The sequence below is a fragment of the Bacillus rossius genome, chromosome 12, assembly GCF_032445375.1.
Source record: "Bacillus rossius redtenbacheri isolate Brsri chromosome 12, Brsri_v3, whole genome shotgun sequence".
Classification (NCBI taxonomy): Eukaryota; Metazoa; Arthropoda; class Insecta; order Phasmatodea; family Bacillidae; genus Bacillus; species Bacillus rossius.
The window spans coordinates 15,757,220-15,779,796 of NC_086339.1; the positions used below are offsets into that span (position 1 = coordinate 15,757,220).

At 38.8% G+C, this 22,577-nt stretch overlaps 1 protein-coding gene across 1 annotated transcript in view; it reads left to right on the forward strand.

Annotated features, from left to right (window-relative positions):
• The window catches only part of LOC134537600 (breast cancer anti-estrogen resistance protein 3 homolog), a 177,637-nt gene that overhangs the window by 86,196 nt on the left and 68,864 nt on the right, over positions 1 to 22,577 (forward strand). Inside the window, exons 3-5 of the mRNA XM_063378196.1 lie at positions 10,871 to 11,025; positions 14,694 to 14,805; positions 22,066 to 22,144. Of these exons, the coding sequence (XP_063234266.1) occupies positions 10,871 to 11,025; positions 14,694 to 14,805; positions 22,066 to 22,144 (346 nt within the window). The remainder of the gene's footprint in view (positions 1 to 10,870; positions 11,026 to 14,693; positions 14,806 to 22,065; positions 22,145 to 22,577) is intronic.

A 22,577-nucleotide genomic window follows, 5' to 3' on the forward strand; every position in this document is an offset into this window, starting at 1 on the left:
AGTAAACTTCGGCCAGACAATGCACTGCTGTGATTAAAAACATTTTTTTTTTTTGGTTGCGAACACCGCGGTCATGTACACATATGTACACACACTTAACTATACTCTCTCTCGTAACATATATGATGAAAAAAACTATGTATATGATTTTAAGTGTTAGAAAATAGTGCTCTGAAGGACAATGTAAAAGAAGCGAATGACAGTTATGGTTCTGTGTGACGCTCACTGGTGCTTCTAGCACGGTATCGCCTCTAGACGCTAGGCTGTGGACTACTGACACGCATTCTTCTCGTCGTGCATAAGTTAACTATGAGATTTATCAACAAATTCCAAAGAAAATCGTGCAATTAAATTTTTGCACTTAAGCATACCTATTCCAATTAAATTACCGCTCAACTTTTTATTCGCTGTATACAAACTTATAACGTATCCCCGTTGCGATAAGTAGGCTACCACCCGGAATGCGTGTTCACAATCAAATTTTACGGTACATAACGTCACAACTTAACATTAGTCGTATTTTGTACGAAAAAAAATGTTGTGTTCGTACTCACGTACCTATTGTCTGCGGTAATCTCAACGACCATAGTTGCTTACCGAGACTTACATCACGAAACAAATGCCAATAATAGTCCTGCCAGCCTTGGTCCCAAACGAGATCGGCGCATGGATACAAGTCTCAAGGCCCCTAACAGTGTTAAAACACCATTTATGACGGAAGTATGCAACGCGTTGTGGAATTCTAAATGGAACAGGAGTTTGATAATGAGTTAATTTTAACGCGGAACCAACCACAAGCTTTTTGTTAGCCATGCTGTTGAATGTCACGTAGGTACGTATCACTATACGCGATCTTTAAAAGTTACATTATGCTAATGTTCTAACGAAGCTTCCAGCCGTCGTTTTCCGTTGCTTCGTAGCAAGCTTGCAGCTAGTTGGCGATCGAGATAACGCGCAGACGAGTTTGTTTTCCTGAGACGCAGTTCGCGCGAGCATGCAAATCAAGAAAACCCGATGGCACCGTAAACTGCATAACCAGGCCGCGCGAGTTTATTGCTCAATTTAAATGAGCCACGAAGTTGCTCCTGGCATGGATCTTATCTGTTGGGCGCGAAATTAGTCCGTAGTAACGGTCACACAGATTTGCGTGGTCAGCATTTAATACGAAGAAAAAATATATATATCTACCATCTTCGTCAAGCAACTGGAATTATCTTACACTGTTGTAAACGTTCTCCTTGAATTTACAAAGAATGCCCGTTACAATTTATCCATGAATCTTCGTTTACTGATATTTTCTTAAATTTACGAGAAATTTTACCTTCTTTGTCCATGAACTCGACAAAAGAAAAAAAAAACCTTCAGCAAGTTTTGAGGTACGCAAAGAAAAAATCTTCGTTGATAAATCCTTAAATTTACTGTAATCTCCAACAGTTTATAGCACGAAATTGCGCGTTAGAGTTCTTTGAAATACGCTTCTTTTTTTTCAGGACAAGAAAAATGTTCTTCAGTTGAAATAGAAAGCATACAGTTAAAAAAAAAAAATTGTAGCATTAAACAAATCCAAAGGCGATTTTTACTACATACGTTAAAAAAATGCCAACGGGGTATCTTCGAACTGCAACCATTTACTTATTATTGCCCCCCATACCCTCCCCCCTCTCAGAAAACAAAAGGCTTATCTCACATAATTTAAAGGATTGTATAATGGTAATTAGTCGTCCAAATTTTTCAATAACAGCTTATTTACAACGAATTTTTTTATGCATCTTAGACTTACGGGTTGCCCCGATTTAAATAATGTAGCCGATACAGATAGTATCAAGCTTTCGTATAATTTTTTTTTTGTACCTTCAGCATAATGAAGTCACGTTTTCTATTTATTTTTGACGTGACAACGTCTAATAAATCTATGAACGCCGGCTGCACGCACGAAAAAGTGTCCCGTTACGCACATTGTCCCGTTACGCTTGCGCCGCATCTCTCTCTCTTCCACTCGATTGGAACAACCATCGATTTGACTTTTTCGAGGCACATTAAAATTGAAACACTCCCATTCGTTTCCTACTTTTCCTGTCGTCGTCCTATAACACATATTGGAAGAAGTTAAATAGCAAACATGTATAAAAGTTATAGTTAAAATAATCTCTTCGTTAAAGTAATAAACATATTTGAATTAATGAGTGCAAATAAAAGTAAATTTATCAATTAAATTGTAGATTTCATTTCACTCCTTCTTTGTATCCATACAAAATAGTTATAATTCAATAAAAATGATTCAATTTTATTCATAAAATAATGCAATCATTTCATCAATGTTTTGTTATGACGTTGTCACGTTAAACTATCGTCCGTAAACCGACTTTACTGACAGCCAATTTTTTTTTTCTTCAAGGATGGCAGTACATTCACAAGAAACGTAGTCATTCCACCTGCCGACTTATCTCTCCCGTGTTCCCGGGACGGCAAGAGCCCACAGGAGTTCCCAGCGACGGGGCTCGGATGCCAGATAACTGCCGCATTACAATGACAGAGGCCAGCCGGGAAGGTTTGGTGATTCAAAACGTGGCGAGAACGTCTTGCGTTCCGCACGTGTCGCCTGTCCCGGCGGCTGTCGGTGCCGCCATTGAATATATTATACATATATTATATATTATATTATACATATTCAATGGTGCCGCGGTAAATATCCCGCGGCGATCCTCGTATCAGAACCCAAATAAATATGGTTCCAGTGGGAATTGGTTTTGCGAACGGGATGAAACAGAAAACTCAGTCTGATGTTATCGTCCATTTTTTTTTCCACGAGTGCAACTTCGTAATGAAACATGTGTGTATATATATTGGGTATATTTGTTGTAATATTACTGGAATTGTCCACACATTCGTACGACCCCTCCACTCGGGCAACGAACACTTTAAACAAACCAAAGTATAAGGTTGTAAAATGAGTGAAACCCACTCGAATGATTTTTTTTTTTTTTACTATAAGTAGGGCCATGCATATTTCGCGAAAAGATTCCGAGATTAGTTATGAGTTAAAACACTGTAGAATCGTCTGTGTTTCGTGATTGGGTGGGTTTCTTTCAGGTGCGTGTCGATAGTTACAACACCAATAACAGTAATTCAGTGCGGAAGAAAACGCGTCCTGAGTGGCTCGGTCAAACAAGGCAACGACTTCTCTCGCAGACGGTCGCGAATCACAAGGAAGAAACAGCTTGAGTGGGCATATCAGATTGCAGTTTAGTGCGCGTTCAGATATATTCGCGAAAAATCTCTACAGTGTTATGGATTCCAATGTTTATTTCATCATCTTCAATTTTTTTTTTTAATTTTCCAGTTCTTTCTTTTTACAAGTCAGCAGTCTTGTTTTCCGCACGGGTATAGAGGTCTGCAGGGTTTATCCTGGAGGTTATTGAACCAGCAAGTTATTACATTCCGTGATTAATCAGAACGCTTTGAATCATTTACTGTAAGTTATCTTAATCTTAGTCCATTATAGCACACATTTAAACATTAAATGATCTTAGGATGCATCCACTAAAGTTGATGCATGACACGGAATTATTCACGTATTCCATTTCATGGCAGGCAAAAAAAAACACTTATACATAGGAACAGGCATTTTTCGCGAAATAATCTAAACGCCCATTAGACTGCAACACGGTATGTCCATGCCAGCTGTTTCTTCCTCGTGATTGGCGGCCGTCTGCGAGAGAAGCCACTGCCTTATTCCACCGAGCCATTCAGGACGAGTTTGCTTCCGAACATAATGGTTGTGATTGGTGTGCTGACAGTGGACATTGTAATAATAAAGAAACATGGACGATGCTACAGTGTTTTGACTCTCAGCTAGTTTTGAAATCTTTTCGCGAAAAATACATGGTCCTACTTATACATGTTTGCAGCATCTTCTATTTTTCCGCAGCTCATACGCAGTTCTCGGCGCCAATAGAAAACCTGCGAATAATAAAAAAAAGTTTTTAATCGTAAGCAACCCCACTCGTGACTCCCACAGTTTAGTAGCCAATGAACGGGTTGGTATATGAGTTCAAGTTTACACAGGAATATGAAGTCTATCCTGCCGGTCATAGAATCTGCTAATTCTTTCCCAGTCCCTTTTTATAGAGACCGATAATATTAGCGGATTTTTTTTCCTGTGAGAGGCTAAAATTCAACTAGGCTCCCGCGAACATGGAAAAGTCTGTAAAACAGTGACCTCAGGACTTTGAAAAGATGTCTTCAATCCTGGAAACAAAAAGCAAGGAATCGACATAATTAAAACTCCGTTTTTGTTACATCATGTGTTATATCTTAATGTCTTAACCGAATATATTTTAATCATAATGATCCGTATCAGATTTTAACATACATTAATAAAAAAAACGTAAGGGATAAGGTATACAAACAACTGTGTATCAATTTAAAGCACAATCAACTATCCATAGTCGTTTGCATGATCATAATCAATAATGTTTCGTTTCAAAGTTTGATCATACAAATTTGCTGATTACGTAGTATTTACAAATATGATTTTTCAAACAGTTCATTGTGGAGGAAAACGTTTTATATACTCAATTTTGCATGTTGAAGACGTTTGCTGAAATGTGTTTTGAAAATAATCTGTATTTTTTTTTAGTATGTTCCTATTTTATTTAGCCCGATAGATCCAGAGACAGGGAAAACATGTTAGAGTGTGGGAACTCTGTCCGAAAATTTTAAACTCGGGGTGCTTCTACGATTTTCCCAAATATTTACGTGAAAGACTGAGACATTGGGAGAAACCCTGAACGAAAGAAGTGTGGTATCTCGGGCAGACGACGGACAAGTGACGATTTGCCCGAGTGTATGGATCGTGGAGTCTATCGTAGATGTCATGAACGTACAATTGGGAAAGGGGGGGGGGATTGTAGCTCCAGACCCGGATTAATTTAAAAGATCTCCTTGCTGTGGAGGCACGTAAACAGGCCCAGATCACACACACAGGAAAAAAAAAACTATCTGTAATTTTACAAAAGATTCCTTTGGAAACCAGTTACCGAAAAATATTTTGTAATACTACAAGGAAGATATTGTAACTTCGTACAACACATGGCTATACATAGTTATTTTTGCTGATATGAAATACTTTTTTCGAGATAATAAATACTGAGTATTTCTTACGAAAAATTGGAGCATAATTTTATATTTTTAAGTTGATTTTTCAGTCAAACATATTTTTTTTGAAACCATGGAAAATATAATCTTAATACTTAATCATTTGACATTATTTTGTTGTATGATGCTTGTTAATGTGTATATACCAGTAACCTATAAAGGGTTAATACTGGAACGGTTTACAAATAGCTTTAAACCGGAACCCAGTATTACTGCAAACTCTGTTATGTAGTAATAGAGATATATGTAATTTTACGTGAATACCTATGGGGCCGCAATTCCCTCTGCGAATCCCACAGATCTACTCCCTTGCTAGAGATCATCGAGCTGGCGTTCAACTACCGACATTTTTCGAGTGCTCAGGTTGGTTGTAATGCTCTGTACGTCGCTAGACTTGCGTTACAGATGGGGATCCCAGGTTTGTTGTGAAGAAAAAAAAGGTGGGTGGGGGCATACAGAGGCCTCGTAACTCACTGATAACGCTGGCTCTCTGACTAGAGGAGCCTTGACCTTGACTTGCTACTCGTCACATGGTCGGTTCCGTGTCGAGAGGCTGTCTCCAGTCCGCCATTCTACGGTCCAGCACTTTCCATCATCTGACACGTTCTGTAGTCCCGACACATTATGTAATTCGGCATATTTGTATGTACTGTATCCCGGTACATTCTATACATCTCACTACGCAATGTGGCACATAGCATTATATAACAAAAAAAAAATCTTCTTTAATCCGGCATGTTGTATAATCCGGCAAATTCCATAATCAGACGCCTTCTATAATCTGGCACAGTCTCTGATCCTGTACGTTTTATAATCATCTGGCACAACCGGTACACTTAATAATCCGGCATATACTTCTTTCTGGCACATTCTGAAATCCGTCGCTTGCTGTATTCCAGTAAATGTAGTCATATATTAATCAAGACGCTCGCGTTCATATTTTTTTACGGATTTGATTCCGAATGCTGATCATGGCCGCCAGTTCGCATAAATGCGCTGCGGCGTTCTTGGCGCGCTCATTGTTTTGTAGTTACTGACCACTTTTCTTTTCGGTGCACTGTTTCATGCATTTCTTATTTTCACGCCTGTTAAACCCGTTAAAACTATACAGACGTTCGCAGTACAGTATTTCCCGTTTTATCGCGGGTTCCATTTCGCGTTTCTTATTTCCACACCTGGTATTCCCGTTAAAACTACACAGACGTTCTATGATCCGGAATGGTCGTGATCCCGAAGCATCGGATTGAAAACATTTCACTGCGTTAAGCCCCGTTCCGTATCTTCATCTCAACAAGGTTGTTCTTGTTTCGAAACGACGGGCCTCGCTCGGTCTGTGATAAGAACATTAGTACAGGATTGTTATGGCTAGAGATCGGAAAAATTCGCCCATTCTTTCAGCGATAGGCTAAAATTCAAATAAATATACCTTTTAGATGATTTTGCTATTAGGTTACTGTTCATCTGGACAAATCTCAACCAATTATAAACCCTCAACCAAAGAAGGATCGAATCACAGACAAACCAGCTGAGACGACTTACAAGTCAGCAGCCAATGTACTTGCGTTATTTGCCCGAGCGTACAGGGGAATGTGCAGTCTATCCGAAAGGCCATTTAAACCGCGAATTTTTCCGGTCCCTAATTGTGGCAAGTCGGGGCAGTGGAGTTGGGTAAGGGAAAATAAGGGAATTTACTTTAAAACCTGGAAAAGTCATGGAGATTTCTCTTTGTGGGGGAAATGCCATGCTCCGGTATGCCATCACTCAGACTTAGAACACAACTTTTTTTTCCCGCATGGTATTTTAGTGAATAGTTATATAGTGTAAAAGGGCGTATGCAAGGTTCTGTTTGAATTAGCACATCTATAGGGTTTTCGGAAGATGGACTATCTTTCTTTTTTTCCCCTTCAGAAAATGGCTAAATATGTAAATTATTTTTAAAATTCTTCATGTAAGTTTGAAATTTTGGTCATGGAAAGTCAGTTAAATTTTTCTACAGACTTGTGTGGATACCCTGTAATAATACATATGACGCCACCTTCTCTTGTAAGCAGGGATTTTTTTTTGTGTAATCCGGGAGGAATGATAAGAGCGACCTTCACACACCCAAGGGACGTAAGGTTGCCTTTATGACATTGCAATGTTGGATGAATATGAACTGAAAGACGTTTTAACTGTGTTTTTTTGCTACAATAATTCGTTTAACATTAAAAATTCTGTCTTCGTTTAGTCAGAGATCATACTAGGAGATTTTCAAAGATAACACTGTAGCGTAGTGTCTATTGACAGTCTCGTCACAGTTGTAATCATTCACAAAATTTAATACTAAACTCCAATGACTTCACAAGGAAAACTACTACTTCTAGCAGTCATTTTCTGTTAGATAATGGCATTCCATTAAATTACATACGTTTATTTAACGAAGCCGAATTTAGAAAATTAAAACGACAGAAAATAGTTATCGCCTTAAAACTGTTGAAACAAAGATGACTGCTTTCGGTTGCTATATATTCCTCGTAAGAGGACGGGAAAGGAATATAGAATCTGAACGACTTGAACGAATTCTGTGGGGTTCGTTTTGTCGGCTAAATATTTTCATTGCTGAGACCTGATTGTTAGAGACCTGCAAAATTCGCAGTTTCATTTCGTGATATGCTACAATTCAAATAATTATACCTTAGCGCTGCTTCTGCAATTGGTTCGCCGTTAATCTGGAGTAATGAGAGCCAATTAGAGACCCTCGCTCAAAGAAGTGTCGAATCACAGACACTCAGTCGAGACGACTCACAAGTCAGCAGCCAATGAACAGTTGGCATTTGCCCGAGTGTGTAGAGGATATTGGAGTCTATCCTGGAGGTCATTGAATCCGCAAATTTTGCAGGTCTTTACTGATTGTACAGAAATGTTCAATACAGTGCATAGTTGAAAAAAAAAATGCAAACTGTCTTTTTTATAAAATAGGGGCTTGAGAAAAAAAATGTGAAAAATATTTGGCTGCAAAATAATTATAATTACACTTTAAAAACCTCTTAAATAATGAAAGCTTAGAACGAAATATATTTCAATGATATTATTCTACAGTTGCATAATAGAATGTTTAAATAATTTAAAATTAGTTTAAAATTGTAATATGTTTATTGTTCCAAGATTTTGGTTATTGTAAAGTTTTTTTTTTTGTGGAGATGTTCATAATTTCTCAACGTCAGGAAAGACGCCAGATCACTGTTCTGCTGTGCGGCTCTTCTTCCCGGAAGTGGTATTCCGTTATCTTCTCCCGGGGCGGGATGCGTGAATCACGACTGCGTCGACGTGTGATCCGCTGCACTGGTAATCCTGTCGAGCAGTTAGGTTGCAGTTTTCCCGTCGCCTCGTCACTGTCCCACACTCACCTTCCGCTTCGGCGAAATATGCGACAGCCCGCCTCGTCAGGGGTGTATGTGTGTTAGTGAGGCGGGACGATAAGCGCGACGCTCTCTGGTATTTCTAGCGCGGTATAGGCTCCAAGCGCAAGGCTCTGAACTGGCGCGCAGTCTTCTCGTCGTCACAGGATACTGCGAAATTTCAGCGTTGGCCTTAACATTATATGGCCGAGAAATGAAGATAAAGGTGTAATGCAAGTCCTTTAGGTGCTTTCAAGAATCTGTACTGGTTGTTTTACGCCTAAAAATTACTCTGAAAACATGCGTTTTAACCTTTTTTAACTCTTATAAAATACAATTAAAAAAACTTAATCCGAAATCAAAATTACTTTTCGGCCCTCAGCGAACTCTTAAATGTTTTTCGTAAGCAGACTACACTCGGATATCTTGAGTAGTTTTGAAATCGCGTTGTTTTTTCCCTGAAGCTCTGCGCACCGTGTGTGTGTCCGGGTAGGCATATCATATGTTTAACGATTATTGAAACTAGATGGAAATGGATTTTTGTAACAGTTTGTAATGTTTATATTGATATAAGTAATTATTTAAAGTCCACGGTGACCTGTTTATGATTCGTAATAAGTAAAAAAAAAAAAAAAAAAAAAAAACACAAGCCTGCTTACATTTGATTTTTGACAAAATCTTAGGCTTACGTTATGTATTTTGAGGCAAGGAAATTTCTTTTTGGGTTGTCCGGCCCGGGGGGGGGGGGGGAAATTAAGTTTTTTCGTCTAGGGCGCCAATTTACCTTGCACCGGCCCTGGCTGGGCACACTGCAGCGCGTGGAAAAGTAACTGATTCCCAACGTTGCCAAGTTTAGAAGCAGGTCAGCGAGTGAATGGACTACTTCTGCGAGCAGTAGTGCAATACGGCAAAACTAGCATGGAGTTAGGTATTCTCGGGATACCGCATTCTGTGACGTAGTCGAAGTCACTTTTTAAACCCCGTCGCCGCCATGTTGTTCCACCCAAAACACTGCGGAAATGGTGCTTGATCACGTCAGATGATTTTTTGTATGAATTAATTAATTAGAATTTCCTTGGTTGTAAACAGTAACTTTCATTTTAGAAAAAAATGTAATTTAAAACTTTTTTCCACAATGAAAACACTACTATTCAGCCAATGTTTTGGGCGTCTAACCAATATGGCGCAACAATTAACTAAAAATGACGTTTGCCTCCCCCTTCCCCCGGGTAATAGTGAAAAAAACTCGAGATTTAAGTTTGACTTGTCAATGCTTGGGATTTATTGGAGTTATTACAGGTAAGCGACTAGCAAATATTCAGTGTGTATAAGAACGTTCCCGTGTTAACTGTTCTTATGTGGTACTTGTACTGCGTTTTAAATTTCTACTTGCTGAACCATGAATGCAAAAAATTCAAAAAATCGCATGTAGTGAAAAGTCTTGTTTCAAAATGGAGCGAGTTCTTGCAATTGATATTTCTCGATAAACGTTTGTAACATCTGTGATATAAGGCGCCGTATAGTGAATATTTACTCAGATATTTACTAACTATAAAAAAAAACACACAAACACACTACCGTAGAATTAACAAGGGTATGCAACTACACTGCAGCCGTCAGTCTGCTAGCGACTGTGTGTGTGTGTTTGTGTGTCCCTGTTTTGAGCAAATAAATAAAATAATAATTTGCAGTTGTAAATTAATTTTAATGGAAAAAATTGTATATTTGTGGGTGTACTTATTCTTATATTATTATTACAAACATATATACATATAAAAAGAAAAAAAAATTATATATTAGAGCAACAACCATAGTAGTCACATTAAAGTAATTTTATTGCATATGTGTAGGAGAAAAACGTTAGCATTATAAAATGGAATATGTATTATTATTATTATTATTATTATAACTTAAAAGGCAGAAAAAAATTTTTTAGCAAACTTTTAGTGAAGATTAGAATAATTTAAATCCTCGGTTATGACTATTTTTTAATTCATCGTGTGTAGAAATAATTTTTAAATAGTTACATATAAATGTGCCCCTGTTAAATAAATTGAATAATAGAAATAATATGTGTTAAGGATGTTTATTAACATGTGGTTGTACAATCATATACTGCTTGACAATTATTATTTTTTGTCTTTATTCACACAGCTGTTTTTTAGTACTCGGTAATGTTTCAAATACTTGTTCACTTCTGATTGATAAAAAACAGAATTTATTTTTATTAGTCTGCCACGTATAAATTCGTGAGTTGAACATCGCCCTTGATTGTGCCGCGCCAGTCGGGTTACCGGCGGAACGCTAACGCGGATGTTGTCCGCTCTGGTTCACAGGTATCGCGTGGAGCTTCCGGTTCCCTTCACTTAGTACCTTGTCGCGCCGCAAGATGCCTCTGGCGCAGCGCCCGCATCTGGACGTGCGCCAGTGGCTGAACATCTTGGAGCTGGCGCAGTATGCCGCCAACTTCGACAAGTTCGACGGAGTCGAGGTGAGTTCGTTTGTCGTGTGTGTCTTATACTCTACACCGCACTGATGCAGCTACTGTTAATTACGTCAACAATATATTAACATTGAAAAATACTCAGAGAAAGAATTCATTTAAAATCTAAATACATATTTTTTCTTTAAAATTATTATTAAGTCTTAATTAACAAATTATTACAAAGTTTTTTTATTCTTGTGAGAAAAATTACTAATTAATGTCGTTAAAACAGTATAACCAATGATTTTTTTTGTGCTATTTAAAAGTATTTGACATATAGCAGTATGGGCGATATTTTTTTTTTCGCCCGTATTTCATCTTTAAACAATATTCGTGACTAAGAAGTTAAATATATATCTTTTTTTTTTACATAACATTGATGGTTTACGAACCAACGGATTTTTTTTTGGTAATATTTATACTGTATGTAATCTGATGCTTCATCATATTAATGTTTTTAAGTGAAAAATGTGTAATTAAGATTGCCTAGTTTTTTTCGCCTTAATATAAATAGTTGCTGAATAATTTAAATATATAAAATGTAGGGAAGAAAGTGACGCAGCACGTGTTCCGATTAGTTTAGCGTTTTGTAATTTGTGTTTTGCCTTTTTGCAAATTTTTCGTTCGTAACTTTTCGATCGTCATTTGTTTGCGTCTTGCACCGCTGGCCAGCGAGCACAGCCCAAGTTAGTTCAGTACTAAAATGGAATAATTTTTATAAAATTAGAACAAGTTAATTTTCGGTATCTAAAAATATCTTCTCCCGCGATTTAAAAGCTATTAACATAACCTTAACCCCTAAACAGATTAAAGAAAAATACTACAATCAAATATAAAATTAAAGTAATGGTGATTTTCTAATATTTCACAACTATTATTGTACCCATTTTTAATGTATTTTTTTTAAATGCCGACAGTGTATATATCTTTACATTTATAACTTTATTTACAGTCGCATTTCAGTATCCATTCGAGGCTAATATAATAGGGGGGGGGGGGGGTAATTCAACGTCAAATTTATTGGCAAATTTTATCTTGGCCTATTGTTGGATGAATATATCGAGTATCTTATTTTAAACGCAGTGCTTGATATATTTAGTCACTAGTAGGTACGTTAAAACATGTACCGCGACTAAGCACATATTCACATTTAATAATTTTAACATAAACGAATGTTGAAGTAACCGTAAGCGAATCTTACGTGTCATTGCTGACAGTCCTCGATTTCTACACTTCTGTCGACAAAATTAGCGCAATGATAAAAGACAGTCGAATTGGTCTACATAATCATTACTCTAGGGGACACTTCAGGCCCGAGCCGATGGAAACCTAGTATTCATTGACCCCGAGTCAGTTGCCCGAATAATAATAACACCTTAACTAATGGGGAGGTGTTCCCGTAAAAATGATTTGCCACCGTGTTCAATGGTGCCTTTATAATAGTTTGGTAGTTTTTTTTTTTTTTGGGGGGGGGGGGAAGCTAGACCTGGAGGTATGGATTATTTTTAATATTTGGGTAGACGAATGGCGATTTGTAAGTAGCCATATGTAAACAACGCTATATAAAAATATTTAAGTGTTGAACCACTTCTACGTAATACCGTCTTTTAAATCACTTTCTTTGAAAGAAAAACACCTGGCTGCTCTACTTTTTTTTTTACTTTCCCCGACTACCGGCGTGGAGGGGGGAACCACTTCTTGCCCTCGTCAGTTTTTTTGTTTATTACTTTACAAAATTGTGGATGGTTGGTTATGTTAGGTTAGTATAGCTACATTAAAACTACTGTCAAATCATTTTAATGCCGACGTTTGCCGAAGGTAGATATTCGGGCTTGTTCGGGTCTGAGCAATACAGAATGTACATCATGGGCTTCCCGGGCATGGGCGCCCTTCCACCCAGTGCTGATCGGGAGTGTGTGAAAGTACGGCTGTCCGCTGCGCCGCGGATGTGGCATTCCTAACGCGCTCCCGCTGATAGCGCGCGCCAGTGTCCGTCCCACAGCGGGCGGCTGCTTACGATAGCTAGTTTTTTTGTTTTGTTTTGTTTGCGCGCGCATGCGTGCGGGGCGCAGTGAGTCATCCGGGGGAGTGCGTGTTTATTTAACGCGCTCTTCGGACCACGTGGCTGCGTATCTCGGTAATTAAGGCCCCCCGCCCCCTACCACTTCTTTTCCGGACTACCCCGGGCACACATAGGATGTGCGGAGCTTCAGAAAAAGAAAAAAAACCGCGATTTGGAAACTGTTCACGGAAAGCAAAGAATACGCTGAGGGTGGATGAGTAGTTCTGTTTAATTATTTAGTTTTTAAACCAGGGGTGCTTACAAAGGGGGGGGGGGGGTAATGACGCAGACTGCGTCATTAAAATTTCAGGGGGGGGGGGGGGTGTTTAAAAGAAGAGAAAAATGTATATATTATTTACATAATTATAGCTTCTAATGCTAAAATACGTTTCTGGTGCTTTGATAATTGAAAGGGATCTTGTAAATCAAATTTGCAACCCCGCACTTTCCTCAACAAAAGGAGTTTGGCATCTGTCGGTTCAGGATGGAAATATTACCTGATATGACCAAAATTATTATTAGAAAATCAGTTTAAATCAATGCAAAATGTGATAAAATATAATACTAAAAAAGTATAATATTATAAAATAATTGAGTAAATCATTGAGAAAATGGCATAAAAAATTTCGGTTGGGGGGGAGGGGACGCATCATTAGTTTAGGGGGGTGAGTCATAGTGTTTTGGGAGGGGGGGGGGCACCTCTGTTTAAACTGTGTTTTCTGAAGAGTAAAAATGGCCGAAAGGCGTTTTTTCAGGTTTTTTTTTTGGCAGATTCTCGAAAGCACCCAAGGTTCCTTGCATTAAACCTTTATCTTCATTTCTCCGCCATGTTCGCCACAGCTGCCCCATGCACGACGAGAAGACGGCGCCAGTCCACAGTCTCGCGCTTAGAGGCGATACCGCTGTAGGAACACCAGCGGGCGTCGCACTTATCATCCCGCCGCACTAACACAGATACACCCCTGACTCTCTAGCGACATCATTGCCTCCGGACTTACCTACCGGCTGTAAAGAAATTTCACCTCAATACTTAAAAAAAAATTATAATAGTGACATTGCGTAAACGTAAACATAAATTCAAATTCAAATTTTTTTACAAAGATTTTTTTGGAAACCATTTGCTAAGAAATAATTTAAAGAAAGATATTGACATTTTTACTTCATGTGGCTGTGGTAATTTTTGCAAGTATGAAATACGTTTTTCGAGATAATGAGCATTTCTGACGAAAATTAGCGCATATTTTAATATTTTAATTGATATTTATTTCAAGCATATTTTTAAAACCATTTGAAAACTTAATCAAAAATTCAATAATTGAACTTTATTTTGTTTTTATTATTCTTATTAATGTGCTCAGTTAATACAAATATCTTAAACTGTGGGAGGCACTACTGTGATAACACAAAGCATACATGGGCGGGTAAGAATCCCAACCCGGTACAATTGCGGACACTTGTTTTGACGTATAACAGTTGTTTTTTTTCGTGTAAATGTAAAAAAAAAAATTACATGTATCTGTAACTTTACATGGAATATTTCTCTTCCATTTAAAAAAAAAATACTGTGTAGTGGACCGTTTACTCATGTATGTGTCTTCTTCCTTGTTCGCAGGACTTGCTGTCCTTCTCCGAGGCGGACATCAAGGACCTGGGCGTGAAGAACTCCGCTCACAGGGCCAGGATCGTGTCCAGTCTGGTGGCGCTCAGGACCAAGTATGAGAAGGGTGAGTGCGCGACACCTTTGAATATAATATACTGTATAGAAGTCGCCAGCCCAGGCTAAAATTTCTAATACCTTTGAATATATATACTGTATAGAAGTCGCCAGCACAGGCTAAAATTTCTAATACCTTTGAATATATATACTGTATAGAAGTCGCCAGCCCAGGTTTAAATTTCTAATACGGTTTGAGGTAGTTGGTTAATTCACCGCCGCAATCGCCACCATCTCTAGGGCATTGACTTGTGGTGGTCCCTAGCGGACAAGTGTCGAACTCTTCAAACACCCCTTCCCCCTCCTGTTGAACGACCTCGAGCTGCAGTGAATGATGGATGGGGGGTGCGGGGAATGACAGCGGGCGACAGTGCTGCGCTCTAACGAGTAAATAACAACTAAGACGATACAGGGCGTTACGGCAGCGCACTGCAGCGGTGAAGTTCCCAAGCTGCTCATCATACGCTTCTGAAAAACGTAGAGTAAATCCTATCCACTCGCGTCTTCTATACAGTATATATATTCAAAGCTAATACGGTTTGAGGTAGTTGGTTAGTTCACCGCCGCAATCGCCACCATCTCTAGGACATCGACTTGTGGTGGTCCCTAGCGGACAAAATGTCGAACTTTTCAAACACTCCTTCCCCACCCTCCCTCAAACATGCGTTGTCCTCCACCCACCCTCTACCCCCACCTTTCATCCCTACAGTTTTGTGACGCGCAAACTCCCGTTGAACGACCTTGAGCTGCAGTGAATGATGGATGAGGGGTGCGGGGAGTGACAGCGGGCGACAGTGCTGCGCTCTAACGTGCAAAAAACAACCTAAGACGATACAGCTCGTTACGGCAGCGCACTGCAGCGGTGAAGTTCCTAAGCTGCTCATCATGCGCTCCTGAAAAACGTAGAGTAAATCCTATCCACTCGCGACTTCTATACAGTATATATATTCAAAGGCGACACCCAACGCCACCCCGACCGTACTCTATGGATCTGCACGTTACTTCTTAAAACCACCATAACTTAAAAAAAAAAAAAAAAACACTCACACACACACTTAGAACGACCATAAAGCAAAAAAAAAAACACATACTGTACTGTTACCATTGAATATCCGTACTAATATTATAAATGTGAATATAAGTTGGTTTGTTACGCTTTCACGCGAAAACTGCTTTACTGATCATCATGAAATTTTGTACACATTTTCTTGGAGGTATTAGAAGTAACATAGGATACTTTTTATTGAAAAATTTTTTTTTTTGCGAAAGATAAAAAATCAAAATCTAGCTTCTTTAACGCTATCTAGCATTCCAGTTATGAAGTTCCAACCCTGAGTACTGTAATACCGTTGCACCTGTATTATCGACGGTCAAAATTCAGAATTCAAAATTATTAATTTTTGTTACAGAGAAATATATTTTGTTGATTCATTTCTATTGTAATGATCTCTGATACTTATTTCATGGCTTCAATGCGAGTGAAGCCGCGGGTAAAAGCTAGTATATAATACTTATAGAAGTCGCCAAGTCACAAGAAAAAAAAATTATTAAAGAAAGAATTAAAGTTAGTAGGACTGCCCGACACGAGATGGCATTGTAATCGCCTCGTCGAGCTGGTGGCGCCGTTGTGCGGTGGGCAGGGAAAATATTTGATCATTCATTATTCCGTGATTTTTTTTTCGTTCTTAGAAATAAAGTTTGCTCGTTTCACGAATGGCCCTAGAAAAACAAGACCACGGGAATCTGAGGTCATGTTAATTGGCTTGACCTTTGATGATCCACATTTTGAGTTTTTTTTTTTTTTTTTTACTTACAACGGGAACATATCAATCACTAATGTTGCTTGTGCCTTGCTATTTTGGGTGTGCTGTTTTTTTTTTTTTAATCCAAAACTGGTTTCAAAAACTCAACTATAAGCAGCGTTGGGAAGATAGCCTCTGATGTGTTTTGAAACCTGTCAAATATCGTTGACTTTAGTTTGTACAATTTTTAAATTTAAACATTATTTTTTTTCATTTGTAATGCATCACAACGCGTTAGGTATGCATTGCAATATGAAGTTTTTAAAGTGTTTATTTACATAGTGTATACTTTTGTTTTGTACACTAGCCCCTCCCGAAAGGTCTTTCCCGAGGTCCGCCCTTGATTCTTGAACCCGGAGGATCACAGGAGAGAAGGAGAGAGAGCCAGAGAGAGACAGAGGGAGAGACAGAGAGAGACATAGAAGGAAAAAAAGAGAGAGACAGTGAGAGAGAAAGGCAGTGGGAGAGACAGAGAGACAGAGAGAGACATAAAAAAAAGAGACAGTGAGAGAGACAGAGACATAGAGGAAAAAAGAGAGACAGTGAGACAGAGAGAGGCAGAGGGAGAGACAGAGAGAGGCAGAGAGAGCAGAGAGAGAGGCAGAGAGAGAGACAGAGAGAGGCGGACAGAGAGACAGAGAGAGGCGGACAGAGAGACAGAGAGAGACAGAGAGAGGCAGTGAGAGGTAGAGGCAGAGGGAGAGACAGAGAGAGGCAGAGAGTGCGGACAGAGAGACAGAGAGAGACAGAGAGAGGCAGAGGGAGAGACAGAGAGAGAGACAGAAAGAGGCATAGGGAGAGACAGAGAGGCAGAGAGAGACAGAGAGGCAGAGAGAGACAGAGAGAGGCGGACAGAGAGACAGAGAGACAGAGAGAGGCAGTGAGAGGTAGAGGGAGAGACAGTGAGAGACAGTGAGAGACAGAGAGAGGCAGAGAGGGAGATAGGAATTCCCGAAGTGCCAGCCGCAGGTCGCGGAGAGAAGCCCTGAGGCGGCACTGGAAATCTCTCAGCCGCTGTGCGTCACAGGCCGAGGCGCTCCCCGCAGGAAATTGCTCATCACGATCACCGCCGCCATCTGCCGGCTGCCCCTCCAACACCCCTGCACTCACCTCCCCTCCTCCGTCCCCTCTCCCTGACCGCTTCACCCCCCTCCCTCCACCTCTGCGAAATCGTTTAACATTTAAATCTTACTGTTGATTTCAGACAGGGAAATATCGCTATGTACCCAACATCTGTTAGTTGTGTTATTAAATAACAATGTTGACTACCAAATGATTATATTGTGTCATCTGACCGGCAGTTTGAGAACACAGATTTTCCAGTACCTATATAAATTAATATTGGTTAAAGGCAAACAAAAAAAAAGTTTACCATTCTAGCTATGAAACATTTTTAAAACTTTTTAAAATCTTAATTGCTGGTAACTTTTTATAAGTAATATCATTAATTTTTAAAGTAAAAATCACACATGAGCATATCTTAACTTCTCACCACAATATGATTAATAAATATAAACAGTTATATAGTCCCACCAAAATGTCTTCCTAATCTTCTCTCATTGTCTGTTGCACCATTAGTCCGTAGCATAAATAAAACCCTAGCATGCACACGACCGTCCTAGGCGCTATTGTAAACCACTCTGATACGAGAGCTTTTTTTTTCAACCTCAGATGTGCTATAAAAAAAGACATTTACATAACATTATAATTTTACTACCGAAAGTACAGCAGGGTCTTACGTATTTTTTTACATAATCGCCAAGACGATCGAGGCACTTGTCATATCGTAACACAAGCTTCTCGATGCCTTCTTCGAAGAAGTCAACCGCCAGTGAATGGAGATACAGGGCCAGCGCCTGTATCTGCATCTCCCTCAACACGCCGCTGTGAGGCGGGTGGACTAATCGCGCGGCGCACTGGCTCCCGCGTCAAGAATTATCGCAAGATAATGTGAATAGTGGGACGGAATGCGCCGTACTATTAGTCCACCCGCATCACAGCGGCGTCGTGATGGAGAGGGGGTAAAGGCGCTGGCCCTATATCTCTATTCATTGGCGGCTGACATCTTCGAAGAAGGCATCGAGAAGCTTGTGTTACGATATGACAAGTGCCTCGATAGTTTGGCCGATTCCGTAAAAAAAATAAGTAAGAACCTGTTGTATATTTGTTGTAAAATTTTTATGTTGTTTAAAATTGTCTTTCTTTATATACTCCTTCGGAGGTTGAAAAAAAAACCCTCGTCAGTTGAGCAGTTTTAAAATCGCGTGGTTTTTATTCTGAAGCGCTCTGTACGTGTTGTGTGTGACCGGGTAGGCGTGGCCCTTCACTGACGGGTGTAAATGAGTTTCATGTGGAAACATCTTCTGTGACGCTACACCGGCGCGGCGGCGCGAACTGCAGGAGCGACCTTGAACAGTCAGCTGTTTGACATGGGTCACGCCGCGGCGTTTGAAAATCATGGCGCGGAGGAGGGGGAGGATGGCGCCATCTAAATTTGACTCGAAGATGACGGTTAAAAAAAAAAAATAAGAGCTAAATATTTCAAGCAGATGTGGGGACGCCAGACGACCCAGCGAAGAAGAGGAAGCCTTAAGATTCATTGAAATGAAGTTAGGCGCCCGAACAGTCCCGAACATATCCGAAGTTCGCCGCTCCATCGTGAAATTCGGGGGTTGGAATAAATATACAATATATTTACAAAATATGTTATACAATATATATAATATATAATATTATACAATATTCCATATATATCATACAATATTCAATATATATAGTATACATTTATTGCGTGAATCATTAATTTTGTTGACTTTTAGAGTATTTTGAATGTCGTATCAATTTAACCAATATTTCATTTCAGCTACGACTACCTAGCCGTGCAATAACGTAACTTCCTGGGGAAAAGAAAATTAGAAAGAATTTTTGTGATGCTATTTTTATGTAGCACATATTACCTGTACCATTTGCCTTACCTATAACAGGGAGTAAAATATCCGAAGATGCAAGAACGCGGATTATCTAGGCGGTTTTGACTCCATGCCAGTGAATCTTGGGTTTTCACGCGACGAAGATTTCGTGAAGCCCAAGAGCTCTTTTTTATTTCGATTTTTTTTTTTTTTTTGCCACTGTCGACGTGAGTGATACCCCGCTAAGTGCACGCCATGCAGAGAGATTCGAGATACTGCTTCTCTCTGTTGGTCACGGCATCACAATAACCTCTCACAGCGTCCTGGGTGACAGCATATATATATATATATATATATATATATATATATATATATATATATATGTGTGTGTGTGTATATATATATATAATGAAAATGGTCTTCGTTTGAGGCTCAATCACGCCTAAATCACTGATCGTATCGACATGAAACTACCACCATTCGATGCGAAATTTTTCCTAGATGGTTTATGGCTATTTATTTTTTGAATTCTAACGTTCCTTCATTTTTTTATTGCTGTTTTACTTTTATGAACATTTATCCCGCTAATAAAAACAAAAGACAAGCGTTTTCTCTTGATTCTTTTGTTTTCATGGATTTCAACGGAGTTTACTAAACGGATTATGTTCTTTTACATTCAGCTAAGAAGCCACAGCGAAGCGTGGCAGGGTACAGCTAGTACTATATATATATATACACACACACACATATATATACATACACATACATATACACACATTCCCTCACTCTCAAATTCACTCGCTCTCTCTCACACTATCACACTCACACTCTCTCACTCGCTCTCATTACGAATTCTCCGGAAATATAAGACCTACAGCATCGAAATTCGGCAGGATTTTTTTTTGCTACCTAGGTGTCCGCTAAGATAGGATTTTACGATAATCAGCTCCCAAGTGGGATTGCAAGGGTCTTTACAGATCAAAATCTGACGTTCTCCGACAGTAAGCTTTACATAATTTAAAAACTCGCGTTTTCTTAGTCTCCATTGTAACGACCATTTTTTTGTTGATGCTTTTTTTTCACTTTCGTATCTTAACATAATTATTAATGAAATATTCAATAAAAATACTGTGGGAAACCGTCAAGAACAGTGTTAGATAAGTAACCGGTAACAAAGCAAAACTCAACCATTTTAGCCAACGAATAATCGGAAGACGGAGGCTTAGTTCATAAGTGACTGGCCCCAGATACACCTCATTTATGAACATTAATGATTTTTTTTTGCACTAAGTTAATATATTGGTTGGACCCTTAGTGTACCTAATATTTAATATTATGACGATAATTTGAAATCAGTCCGGAAAGAGGAACTTTGCAAGTAATTACCCTGAGATGTTAGTCAACAGCAAATAAAACGTACTTTGATGGTTAGTGACTCAAATTCTAAATATATATATTTTGTAATTATAAATTATTTTTATGCGTGGAGCTTTTGAAATCAAGTTGCGTCCACCGTACCTCCCGTGTTTTCCCATAGCCAATGCGATATTAGTTAACCAAGACGGATGTATGAGTTTTATAACACTTAAATGTATACAGAGCTATATATACTTTGTTTGAATAAATTCTGCATTGTTGCAGTGTTGCCTGTGTTTTTACTTCTGTTAATTATTTTGTATTGTATTATTGCGCGTTATTATTTGTAGTTGTGTGACAAAGTGTCACTATGCAATTTTAAATAAAAATTATTAAAATTAAGCACATTGAATCGCACAAATCATAAACTATTTGTCGTATTGAACAACATATAGGTTCTACACATAATTGGTATTCTGAAATGTTGTTAACCAATATGTTGCTAATCATCATAAAACTAAACGAGACCCAAAATCGTTCGTTGCGTGCATTGTATATTTTGTGGCACACCTGTAACACTGTGCAATAACGCACATATTTTATTTGGCATCCCAGGGGGCCTAGCCACTGTGCCACTACAAAGCAACGGTGACAATCTTACAAGACATACATACTTAATCTATTATTATAGAGTACGCATTATATTATATAAATGTTACGGGTAATGCTAGAAGTAAACTTAAGTTTACCTGGGTTGATCAGCATTATCCAAGATTTGTTGGATAAAGTCCGAATAATCACTAAAATAAATCATAAAACATCTCCATAAAATAATACAAGTTCCTGAAAATTAATTATTCGTACACATACAGAAAGTTACAAAAAATATTTCCTCTGTAAAAAAAAAGACTTTTTTATTGGTGTGAAAGTATTGTTGAAGATGATAATTCAATCATCGGGAAGTGTACGTAAAAAAAATAACTAAAATTACGGCGTTTGTTTTGACTTGAAATTTTAACGTTGAAAAAAAAAATGTTAGTGAGCTTACGTTTTCCACCTCGTAATGGAACACGTGTTATAATAATTGTGAACTGTATTTTTTTTTTAATTACATATGGAAAATGCATTTTGTACAACTAAGAAACCCATGTACATACTTGATTCCTGAATGTGTGTTTTGATTGAAGGTTTTTTTTTTCGCAGGCAATAAGAAGAAAGAGCAGCAGCCGCAGAGGCATAGCGTTGCCGTAGACAGCGGGAGACTCGTGCAGCAGAACGGCGCGTGAGTGTTGCACATCTTGGTGTAATCTGCACTTTTCTGTTCACTGCGTTGCTGTTCACACACACCAGTGTGTCCACATCCCAGAAAGTCAGGGAAGAAATCAGGGAACATACAAGGAAGTGTAAATTGATCAGGGAAAGTCAGGAAATTCTTTACTTGAAACCATGGAAAAATAAATGGAAATGGGCTCGTTATTGCAAGACAGGTTCAGTACAGGACAAGAAGGGTGGTCCAGGAAGAAAAGTTGGTTGGGGCAGAAATTTGCAGCCATGCTTGGTTATGTAACGTAATGGTAATAATGGAAACCCCCCCCCCCTTTTTTTTAACGTCTAATCCTAGCTACGGCTGTGGCTTCGCACATCTAGCTATCTCAAGAGGGAGGGGGGAATATATCTCATCCTTCCGAAGTTTATGAATGCGATTTTTTTTAATA